General features: G+C 54.2%; 1 protein-coding gene across 1 annotated transcript in view; it reads right to left on the reverse strand.

Annotated features, from left to right (window-relative positions):
* Nucleotides 1–5,964: 5,964 nt before the first annotated feature.
* GRID2IP (Grid2 interacting protein) overlaps nucleotides 5,965–12,140 on the reverse strand; it is a gene marked incomplete at both ends in the record, with an annotated part of 38,912 nt that continues 32,736 nt past the window's right edge. The window contains 6 exons of the mRNA XM_082006884.1: nucleotides 5,965–6,036; nucleotides 6,466–6,630; nucleotides 7,089–7,207; nucleotides 8,618–8,747; nucleotides 9,337–9,423; nucleotides 11,474–11,629. Coding sequence (XP_081863010.1) covers nucleotides 5,965–6,036; nucleotides 6,466–6,630; nucleotides 7,089–7,207; nucleotides 8,618–8,747; nucleotides 9,337–9,423; nucleotides 11,474–11,629 — 729 coding nt within the window. The remainder of the gene's footprint in view (nucleotides 6,037–6,465; nucleotides 6,631–7,088; nucleotides 7,208–8,617; nucleotides 8,748–9,336; nucleotides 9,424–11,473; nucleotides 11,630–12,140) is intronic.

Raw genomic sequence — 12,140 nt, forward strand, 5'->3', positions numbered from 1 at the left:
CGAAGATGGTCCAGAGCCACGTTCTGGTTGAGCGGCAGCAGTGGCAGCGCCAGGCTGGGACCGGGGACTTGCGGCACCTTGGCAGAGCCTTTTCTGTGCCTTATAAAGCTCCCGGATCCCACTGAATTCCTTGGGAGCTTCTGCCTTGCAAGGATGCAGGGCACTGACGAGCAGAAGATCAGTGCTATCTTACCTCTTCAAGAGGCAACGTGTCTTCGCTGTTGCCGAGTTTTTACTGGCATGCTTAACCTCTAACTAGGAAATGAAAAATAGCCTTTGGTGTGCCAGCCTTGGGAAGTCACTAGCCCCGCTCTAACACCTCCTACTTTCTCTTCCACAGCTCTGATATTGCTGTTTCCTTCATCCCGAGACACTCCCCGTACCAGGGCCCGCGGGCGGGTGCTTAGCACCCGCAGTGCAGCCAGCGCTGTTAGCTGCGTGCGCTCGCCCGCACAGGGGTTCAGCCACGCGTGCGGGAGGGCGTTGAGTCTTGCCCTCCGAAATGCATGGGGCTCTGGGGCAGAGCTCTGCAGGCGTTTGTCGTGCCCGTCAGTAAAGAAAGGAAACGCGGGATACCCTTCAGGAGAAATTCCTGGAGCTGAATACAGGTGCCTGGTTAAAGCTCCTCGTGCAGCTCCCCGAGCCGGGGATGAGGCCAGGCATTAGGAAAAATGCAGTAGACTCGGTTGCTCTGATTTCAGGTCCCAGCTCTGCCACGGCCCAGTGGAAATTTTGCCCGTTTTGTGAATTCAGCTCACAGCCCGGTCTCCCTCGGTTCCTGGCACAGGCGGCAGCGCTTTCCTCGCCAGAGATTGTGAGGAAGGAACATCCATGGCATTGAAATGAAGCTGCTGAAGCCAGCCCTTTATCAATGGTCCCGGGAGAGACACAGCCCACGTGGGTCTCGAGTAACCCATCGGGACCACATCGCTCTAAATGCCGCCTCAACGGGATTTTTTAAAGCATTCCCCAGTCCATCCACCTCCTAAAGACACCACCGCTCGCCGGGGCTGAAACGCAGCCCAGCAGCAGCCCCGAACCCACGCGGCAACCGGAGCTCCCCGACTCGCCGCAGCAGCTGAAAGGGAACTTACTGCGCTCAGCTGGGTCTCATTCTGCTCCCCGCGCCGGGCACCGCCAAGCCTCTGCCAACTGACAGGCAGCTTAAATATTGCCAGAGAATCGGGATTTGCCAGCGGAGCTGTTAACCGTGTCACAAGGAAGGAGAAGGAATATTTATAGTCAAAGTTAAACTAACTGCCCGAGGTTACTCTTTCGGTCTCCCATGGCTCTGGTGAGAATTGTATTATTTTCACTATCCGGGCTCATGGGTCAAACTCCACAGAGTGCCATTCCTTTAAGCAATCTGCGCAGCTAGAGAAGGGACAAGTAACAATAAAAAAATTCCGTGCTGATGTCCTCCCAAGCTGGCAGCCTGTGACACAGTGGGGAGCTGACAGCTAGTCCCGTCTCTCAGTTTATGCCTAAGCCTTACAAAGAGCAGAACTCATCCACGGGCTGGGGTTCACAACTCATTTCTGAGTCTGTAGGTTAATCCCAGAAGTGGTCCCTGGTCCCCTCTGGGACCAGGCTGGAGGTTTTGGCTTCAGCATCATCCATCTGAAAAACCTGATAAACACTTACGGCCAAATAACACGCAGAGAATGATGCTGAAGAGGGAGCTCCCAGCACAGCCAGAGACCGTGGCAGGAGGCAGCTCACACAACTCTGAAACTGGGGTGCACAGAGCCCCAGGGCAACACTACCGAGAAGCCCCGTGTCTCTTGCTGGGCAGGTAACGCGCAGGCTGGGGGCCAGATCCAGCACGGGCACTGTCCTTGCACGGATCCATGTCCTGACGGCGGAGTTATCAACCCGCATTTTACTGCATGTGATCCCCTAAGGGCATGTTTTACTGGCGAGTCCTCAGCTCTTCTGCAACGCCTGGGTGCAAGTCTCAGCCAAAGCGGGGCAGCCCGGGGGAGCGCCGGTCCCGCGTCGCTGGCTGGTCCTCAGCAGCATCTCTCGGCGCAGGTGCTGCTTTTGTCTGTCTCACTTGTCATTTAATGGTGCAACTAACTGCGCTGCTTTTACCGAAGCTTTTGTGAAACTTACCCCTTCTCTGACAATCTCAGCTGCTAGAATCAGAAATATGGCTCTCACCTGCACTTTTGAGTGTTCTAGATTGACGATGGAGGCAAGGTAAAAAAAAAAAAAAAGCACCCTAAAGTCTAAGAAGCCAGAAAACAAAGTAGGAAAAAACTAGTACGTGTATTTTATCTCATTGTTTCACACTTGGCTCACAATTCTTATGGGCATAACTAAAGGTCCTTGAATCTTGTGACTGGAGGTGCTTCAATTTGGTTCAATAGAATTTGGAAAACCCAGATTTTCCTAAGTTGTCTTAGAACAATGCAGGTCCTCAAGGGCTTCAAATGCAGCACCCAGGTGCCTTGTGCTACCGCTCAGTCTGTGCCGCTTTTTTCTGACTTCCAGCCCTTCCAGTCTGAAGCTGAGACTTCTGTTTGTCTCTTCAGCATCTTTCATGGCACCTGGAAAATAATTATGGATCGTGGCCCTTCAAGCCATTATCAGGATACTTAGAGGGAGGGTTCATATGTGGTTCTGGTTTGGCTTGGAGATGCCAGTCTGGTACTGTTTTATCCCAGCCAGTCCACCAGCGGGAGCTGTGATCTTGTCCTCACCATGACTTTACTAAAGCTGCTCATTTTCTTTGTGATTTTCCCCCACCCACCATTTCTTGCAGGAAAGAGTGAAAATCCTTAAATAATCCAAAGTTTGGAACATAACCTGGGATTTTCATGGTCACTATTTCCCTGTCTCTGTCAGAGCATGGAAGTGGCAGCCCGTGGAGCAGGAGCCGTGCCACGGCTGCGTTCCCACACTGACCCCGGGCTGCTGCCTGAGTTATTATTTCCTTTCCAAGGACAGGCTTTCCTGTGAAGACGATCCCCTGATGGAGCCTGACGCAGGCGTTCTGTTAAGGCTGGGCTGTACAAAGCTAAAAGGAGAGCGCCCAGCCAGCGTGCTGATTCTGGGGAGAAATTACCTAATGTTTGCAGTTTTCAAGTAACAGCAAAACAAGCGTGTGCGGTGAATGATGCCGACTGTCATACGTACCGTGCTGCACAGGAGGCTCCAGGACATCATTTCTGAGGCAGTTTACGGACCGCAGCCCAGGCTGCGCTGGACTGAGCGGTGGGAGGTTTGAGAGCCGCGCTGGGCAGCCCGACATCCCCGGGGCTGCAGAAGAGCCGGGCTTGATCGGCTGGGAGAGCTAAAGGAATATCAGGAGGCGTCTGAGCACTTTAAATACAGGTGCCCAGCGAGGGACTTTTGTCACACTTCTGTTAACTCTGTTCAGAGCCATTTTACAGTTGCCGGTGCCGTGGCCTCCAGGGAGGACCCAGCGATTGAGCAGGCTGCTGTAAACAAGCTAAACTACAACCCGGAAATCTGATACGAAACCGGTCCCTATCTATCTGCTGTTAGTGTAAAGGGAGATAAATTGCTCTGGGGACATAAACTCAACCTCGGCCAAGAATTCCTGTTCAGAGGGAAACAATTCACTGGCTCATACGCTCAGTAAATGTTTTCTTCTGAAGGCTGCAGAAAGAATCCGTACTATTTTAAGAATTTGTTGCTCATATTCATCACACTGTCCTGAATGCTGGCACGCAAGCAGCTCTCTTCAAGCTTATGCAGTTCTTTTCCCCATACGAGCCCAAATCCAGCAAGGTCAGATCCTGCATCTCTCTCCTGTAGGTGTAAGGGGCCGGTATTAAGATGTGCAGTCACAGAAGTGCCAGATGCAGAGTTCCTCACATCTTCACCCGCGGCTGTCGTACGAAGCAATTCTTCACAGAACACACAGGTATGTGCAGTCAGGAGGCAGAAGGCAGTAGCTTTATTTTAGGAACAGCACATAGGCATTGAGTAGAGACTGAACTGTGAATATACACAGTCCCGTTATCAAATAATATAACCATATGTCAGAAGTTCTGGTTCTTTGAAAATATTCACATAAAAATACCAAAGGGATTGGAGTTCTATCTATTTTGGAAAGTTAGAACATGTAGCAAAATCTATGTACAGCATTTTCACATTTGTAACGACAGTTTCAAAAGAACCTCCAGTGATTTATATATTGAATATGTTTTTAGAAAAAAAAATCAACTGAATGCAGTGTGCAACATCCAGAACAGAAAGAGGAGCTGAGTGAGCATCGCGGGGCAGAGGAGAGGCAGAGACAGACGAGGCTGGACCTCTGGGAACACAACGCTAGAAACTACCTGGCACTTAAAGCTGTATAAACTGAGAACGCGTGTGAAAATATACTTCACTTTCTATGGCAGGGTTTAAAAAAATACTGAAAACTGAAGATTTGACGGTGATAAGGTCTCCCATAAATAATGCACCCGTTGGTGATTCTGTACTTGAGCAGGGGCTGCAGCAAGAGCTCTTGCTCTGGCAATAGGCGGGAGGAGGGTTACCTACGCTACGGCTTGCTGCAGCGCTTCCACGGGGCAGGATGTTGGAGCGTGTCAGGTTTGAAAGGCAACGGATGCGTTTTGCACGGAGCAACGCCTCACCGTATTAACGCACTGTGGGTTTGCTGCCGTAAAGCTCTCGGGGCACGGTGTCGCCTGGAGGCGCATGCGCTGACCGCGGGATGCTGCTAGCCCTTTCGTCCCAGGGGACGTTTCAGAGGGAATTAAGTCATCTAAATTACAATCGGGTGTTGTTGAAAGATGGACGTGCATGCTTCTGGAGTTCCCTGGGTACATTCAGCATGAATGACTGGCCACGCAGTAAAGGGGCTCTCGGGACGCCAGCCTTCAGGAGTGAGTAACGCAGGGCAGGGGATGTGTTTCTCGCTGGTCTCTGCCATGCCTCGGGGACGGTGCTCAGGGCTGCAGAGGACTCTCACTCATTTTTAGGCTATCAGGGCTTCTGTGCTTTCCAAGGAGGCACCAAAATGCTCAGGGATTTATGTCTCCTGGTGAATTCAAATAAGTCTAGTGCTGATGATGTTAAACTCTTGGGAAGATTTCAAGACCTGTCAGTCTCTGCCAAACCTTTAAGCAAAGCTGACAGCCGGGAAGGACTCTGGGCTTTCCTTACTCTCCAGCACAGCTGTGTAGAACCAGACTGGATCCGTATTTGGGACCACACGGACGTGCCAGAAGGGTTCTGCAAGGTCATATTGCTTTCCATTGCCCCTGGCCAGCAATGGCAGGAGATTAAAGCCCCCAGGCCACCTCCAGCGGTCTCCACTCCACCGTTACGGTCTGTTCAAGTGGAGCTCCAGCCCCAAGGGCAGAAGGGCTGGGAGAGGGATTTGAGAGGAGCTCAGCAGCATTGCTCATCAGGGTCCCAGGGGAGCTGGCGCTGGTGGCAGCCCTCATTCCCCCGCACTCCCTTCCTCGCCTGACCTGCTCTGGCTCCCCAGGGAGCCTGTGACTGGGCTCCAACCCCGGCCCCGAGGCTGGCGGGGGTGCGTGGTGCCTGCCTGGGGAAGGCTGTATCCTGCGAGGGCAGACTCCTTGCACAGCCACGCTCAGGCACTGGCCGTGGGGACGTGGGGAAGGTGTCCAGCGACTGCTGGTGCCAGTTACATGTGTTCTGGAAACACGGGAGAGTGGGGTTTTACCCAGATGTGTCTGAAATCCTTTACTCAGTAATACGCTGGAAATGGAGGACGCTAAGAAAGCTGTTGTCAAGACCAGCACGGTATTTACCTTCTTGTCCCTGTGCCTCACCCTCACATCCATCCACCGTCACCTATGGTGCCTTTTCAGCGTCCAAACTGCCCTGACCCCTCGGTCCGTGGTTCTGCTTTGTGGTAGCAGGTGACAGCAGCGTATTTACAACGAAACTCAACGGGAGCAAATTGCACTTTGTTGGCAATAAGTTGTTGCACCTTGCATTGCTGCAGGCCCGTCACCAGGCAAGGGGGGAGGTCATCCTGGGGCTGCGCTGGCTCTCGCCGACCTGCACATCGCTGAGTGCCCGCTGCAGGGAAAGAGCAAAGAGCAGGAGCTGAGGATCAGGCAAGGGCAGCTGGTGTGGACAGGGAGGATGTTTCAGTGGCACCAGTCACTACAGACTTAATTCTGCCCTGGCTTCCCGCTGGAGAAGCCCTGACAGTCAGTGCCACTGCTTTGTGGTGCTCTGACCCAGCCTCCGTTAACCAAGAACGTCAGACCGTGATAACATCTGCTTTACCCTCCATGGGGCCAGTGGTTAGACCATCAACCCTCCCCTCAGCCTCCTGCACCGGCCAGCCAACTTGCACGTTAGAAAAACTGCACTTTACAGACGCTCAGGTAACACATGCTCACAAAAACTTGTCTTGTTCTCACAGTTCACATGCAAGTAAAACACTTCACTGACATCTAACAGGAAACCTCTTGCTGGCTGGCTTTGAGAAGTGCAGCTCACCTCAAACTTGCTCATAAATTCTGCAAAAATGCCAAAGAAGGCTTCAGAAGTTGTCATTTTCGAGTCTTCCCCAAAGAAGGACAACACCTTGCTGAATTCTTCCATGGCCTTGTGCTGCAGATCATCCAGGGATCGCATGGCAGGCTGGGCACTCTCCAGGAAGGACTGAGAGAAAAGGCTTAAGGGACAACAGCTGCACCGTGGGTCTGGTACAGATCAGAATCACTTCTGCTTATCAAACGGCTGGGTTTCATCTCAGGTCTAAGGAAGGACCAGCTGCAAATGCAGGCGAAGGCCACATGCGAAGGGAGCCCGCTGGCATGCTCAGCTGGCCCTAACAGCACGTCTCTGGAAGGAAAGATGACCCAGCAAGCTTTCTGGCCTGGTGGCACTGGGTTTCTGCCACGCAGAGGCATGTGAACGGGTGGTCACCACAAAAGCTGTCTCCCATGCTGACTAAGAGTGAGTGGAGGGTGGAGATTTCCGCCACACTCTCACCAAGTGCTGAGATGGTGCTTTCTTACCAGCCGGACACAGCCCTGCTGCTTACCAAAGACAACAAAATGGTTTTACTCCCGGGCAGTAAGTCACATGGGTGATTTGCCCCTTTTACAGAAGGATACGGTCATCACAATTGCAAATCTGTCCTCTGCGGTAGCTGGCATGCTGTGACAGGCCATCTGTATGTCACTGACGGTGGTGTGCAGGTCCTTCAGGTCAGCCGTTAGCGTTCTCTGATTCACTACATGAGAAGAGGAGTCAACAGGGTTAGGAGACTCAGCTCTGGCTTGCTTCCTGCGGCAAAGTGAGAGCAACGAGCGTGGGCCATCGGTCAGGGGGGTTCAGGCTATCTGCCTACATGGCTCTGCACAACCCGTCCACGTTGTCCAGGATGTGGTGGACAACCAGACCAGGTTGCCAGCAGCCGTTGCTGGGTGCTCAGGCCAAGAGGCGCCAAGAACCTGAAAAGGAGCCTGGAACATGACAAGTGCGAGGAGCACACAGGACTCATCAGCACGAGGGCGGCTGATGGATATACAGGTCCTTGACTTGGGAGGGGGACAGAGGGAGTGCACAGGATGGTGGGACAAGGGGTAATATCCAGGCAGCCCTCCATGGCATCTCATCATAGCACCAGCATTCAGGAGAGTGATGAGCAGTTCAGACTCCTTGCTGTCTCGGGCGGCCAAGCCTTAGCTCTTCTACAGGCACGGGAGAAGGTGAACTGCAGCATGTCAGGAAGGTTTGGGGTACGTGCTGCAGCTCTGTTGCGCTGTGGCCTGTACGAGAGCGAAGCTGGGCAGCCCTGGATGGCACACAGTCTGAAATTGGGTATAACGTGGCAGGAGTTTGGGCAGCAGGGAGCCTTCAGTGGCAGAAGTGTTATTTAACAGTTAGGCCAGATACAAAATCCAGCTAGGAAAGCTACAGGTACAGACCTTTATCAAGTGGAAATTTACATCTCCAGGCCTGAATTCCCTCCTTTATTTACCCACTGTAGCACTAATTCCCAAGGGAATTGCTCACAAACAACAGGGGATGACGTGCAAGGAGAATGCAGCCCATGCTTTGCATGCAGCCAGCCAACCAACATGAGTGGACGGATGATAACCCCAGCATCTATGGGACTTTTTTTTATTGCAGCCAACGAAGCTGTATGATCCTCAGTCAGCGTGACATACCTGCGACTGGACTGTGAACTCATAACATGAAGGGTGCTGCACACTCTGTACCACACGCGATTGCAGGCAGTAATAATGCTGGCACCCACGCCAGGGATGGAAGGAGGCAGAGGCTGGGGGGAGCAGACCGGCTCCCCGCACTTCCCTCTTCTCTGCCTCATTTGCACTTACTTACAAAATACCTCTGAACTTGGGAACCACTTTTTCAAGTCAGAAGGCAGGTTCAGGTCAGGGGACAGAGCCTTGTCTAGGCATTCCCATGTGTGGCAGCATGGGATGGACGGGACCTCCCCATCACTGAGCTCGTCCCTTCCTAGCCCTGTCCTCTCGCTCAGGACCATTCCTCACTTGTTTTGGCTGCCATCCTGCTCGCGCCAACGCTGTGCAGCTCATGACCAATTCAAGACCCGTACAAAACCAAGAGACGGTGCAAAGAGACAAGAAGCTGGCAAATGCTTTTGTTCCTTTACCTTTGGCAGCGAACGGCACTGTAGGAAGATCCTTGGCAAAGCCCAGGAGCTCTGGGAAATGTTGGCTAAGTGATTTGGCAAGAATGTGCAGGAAGGTGGATTTTCCATCAACAGTCTTGGTTGTGTTCAGCTGCGGCAAAGCAAAACAAGTAAGGAGATTCCTATGCAGAGGAGAGTGGGTTTTGCCAAGCACTCGGTGTGCCGGTCACCAAACACACAGGGGCTCCTCTGTTCTGCTCGGCTCACCCTGCACTCACGTGTGTGCCAATTCCCAGCCATGCTATGTGGATTAATGTTTAAATAGGACATTTAATGTTTACACAGCATGTTACTCCCAGATTAGTGGCATCAAGATCTAAGCAATGCCTCCCTCCCGCAGGGCAGGGCTGTCACCCCGTCCCCCACCCCTCAGGAGTCCCACAGCGACCCACATGGGATAAAGACCTTTGTTTTCTCCCACCCCATGGCCAGCAGGCTGTGGGCTCTGGCCAACCTTGTGCCCGAGTGCAGGTCTCGGGCACCAGGACGCTGAAGCACCCGACCACCATTAGGGCCTCTCTGAAGTCAACCCTGTGCATCAATCCAGCCCTCCCACCGGTCCCCGCTCTGGGAGCTGCTGCACCCAGGAGCCTTGTCCAGGGACAGGCACGATGAACCGGGCACTTGGAGCTCCCGGCATTGGTGCCTCCTGCACGGGACACAAACATGCTCCGTCCTACCTCAGTGAGAAAGTTGATTTTGAAGCCTGTTGTTTTGCTGGTCTTGGGCTGCCCATTGTTCAGATAGTTTCCCATCGCCAGCACAAACTGCAAAGAGAAACTTCAGTGAATGACTGGCCAGTGACCTCCAGCAGTTATATCGGCCCATCTCCCATCACCTTTTGTCCCCGCTTGTGGGTCACAGAGACCTTCCAACGACGTGGTAGGAGCAGAAAAGCCTCCCTCTGTCTACAGGACGGTGGGAAAACACACCTTTTTGTGCCAGGTCACTTCGGCTAAGGGGCCCCGTACATATGCTCATGGAGCATCGTTAAAACCTCATCAGTTCATTCAGTGGATTAGATGAGGTGGATGAATGCATGTTAATGGCAGGATTTCTGCAGGTTCTGTACACGCTGTTCATCCTATCACCCATACAGCGCCCTGGGAGGAGGAGGGCTGCTCATGCGCCCATCAGCACAGCAGCCCCGAGGGACAGGGCCGTGGCTCCGGAGGGGCAAGCTGTTCTCTTCTCCTTGCTGCCCCCGTACGAAGCCTGCACTGACCCCTCAACAGCAAAGCCCACGCTTCAGCTACAAGAACTGGTCTTGATCCACCACCGCCTCTCCTGTGTCTTCAGCAGGAGCTAGAAAACACACCTCGTTTGTCATCTGCAGACCCAAACTTCCAAAGTCCTTACAAGAGATCTCACGTGGATGCTTCCCCATATGGTTTACGTGGATGCAGCCCAGAAATCCCCTTCCTTCTCCTGCAGCCGTCCAAGAGGTCCGTGCTGCCCGAGGGCCGCCGGGAGCCTATGGCTGGCAGCTGGCCTGCAGCACTGCTCGCCCCGGCTTGGCTCCTTTGCCACCTCCAGACTGACGCTGCAGGTGCCCAGGCTTTGTTAACGTTTAAGCAGGGATTTTGGCTTGTGTTATAGCCTCAGGCTTTGGGCATGTGCAATTTGGTTTTGCCTTTTTATTTCTCAGTCGTTTTCCCTTGCGGGAGCAGGGCTAAGTCTGGGGTCCACTCTGAGGTCTCCTGCCTGCAGGACAAGGACGCTCCTGCTGACTGGCAAGTGCCTAAGCTCTTCTCTTCCCAAAGGCTTTTGTAGATATTATCTGCAAACCTTTAAGGGGGTGTTTTGAAGGGAAAGTAGTGATCCAGCAGAGCCAGCTTTCCCCTCCAGAATGCTCTGATTGCTGCGCTGCGGCTTTGCAGCCTTGGAGGCACAGCAGGACCCCAGACTGGGCTCACCCGAGTCCTGACCTCCCTCCCGGGGCCCGGCGAGGAGCGGGGACCTCAGGGCCATCTGGATTGCAGCCTGGGACTCTCTGAATTTCTGGTCACCTCCCATTAATGTGCAACCAGCCCCCCAAGGAGTTAATGAGGTGTTGGGGGGTTACTGGCCAGGAGCCACTGAGGAGGTTTATCTCTCATCTGGAAATGCCTTTTGTCACATTGTGACCTCATTCATCCCACCTGCTTTTTTTAAACACAAACCCAAATGAATTAACGTTAATTTGGGGCAGCTCATCTCAGTAGTGTCAAAGAGCAGCTGCAGCGGGATTAATTCTCCCCCGCGAGCGCAGTGCCCCTCTGCCTGGCACAGCCCGTCCCCGGGACCCCGAAGGCACCTCCGCAGAGGGACGAGCAGCGTGCGGGACCCCCGCCTGCCCCGAGCAGGGCTGGCACAAGCCCATGGCCGTGCAGAGGGACCGGCCTGCAGCGCTGCCCGCACACAGGCACGCGCACAGTGACTGCTTGGGCACACGCCACATCCTCCAGCCCCATCGCGGCCAAAGGACAACCTCGGTGGGCTCTGCTATGTTACCGGCTGGGTTTCTGGCCTCGGGAGGGTGCATGGCCGTCTGCGATCTGCCCTCCTGCATCCCCCCGAGGCCAGGACCCCCGCGCGCCCATGCCAGCGGGAGCTGCCAGGGGATGGAGCCTGGCCGAGCTGGACCCGGAGGGGCCCAGGGGCACAGCCGTGGCGCTGGAGCTGCGCTGCCGCTGCCTGCGAGCTGCCTGCGGGCTGCCTGCGAGCTACCTGCGAGCTGCCTGTGAGCTGCCTGCGAGTTGCCCGGCTGCCTGCAGGCGCTCCCGTGGACGCTGGGGGCCCCCGGTGGCTGTTACCAGAAGTAAGGACTGTTCTGACCTCCAAGATCTTAGCAAGCTTCTTGCTGCTTTTCAGCTCTAGAGAGGCCTTGCAGATGCACTCGTAGCTAGCTTTGATCTCCTCTGTCTTCTCCTGCAGAGTGGTCTTAAAATGTAGGCTGCGCAGACGGATCTTGTATTCAGGTACTGACAACATCTGAGAACAAAAGGAGGAGAAAATTACTATCACCATTAGCCATAATCCCTCCTACATGGTGCTCTTCCTGGCATAGTTCCCTGCACATGAAAGCAGGATGCACTTGCTTAGCGCGGGCGACGCGGCGGAGCCGCTGGGACGGCTGCTGCAGCTCGCAGAGCACGGCCAGTTTGCTGCCACAGCACGGGGAGGCCTCACGCCAACATCCACAAGTGCCTTTGTCAGCGGAAAGTAAATCAGAGTTGGGCAAAGTCACTCATACCGTGGAGTAAAAATCGTGGTATGCTTCGGCTGTAAAACAGCCGCGGTGGGGGCTGCCAGACACCTCAGGCATCAGCCTGAGCATCACCCGCCGGCGGTCCCTGTGACTAGTGCCACCAGCTCTTCCCATCCCACAGCATGCATGAGCAGGCCAGCGTCCTGCCGACTGCTTCCTCTCTGTGCCGTGTTTTTGTCCCCTCCAGCTCTCAGCGGGACGCCCCGGGGACGCCACACACGCAGACCTCCTCGC

This window comes from Phaethon aethereus (genome assembly GCF_964289735.1).
Source record: "Phaethon aethereus genome assembly, chromosome: 15".
NCBI classification, from domain to species: Eukaryota; Metazoa; Chordata; class Aves; order Phaethontiformes; family Phaethontidae; genus Phaethon; species Phaethon aethereus.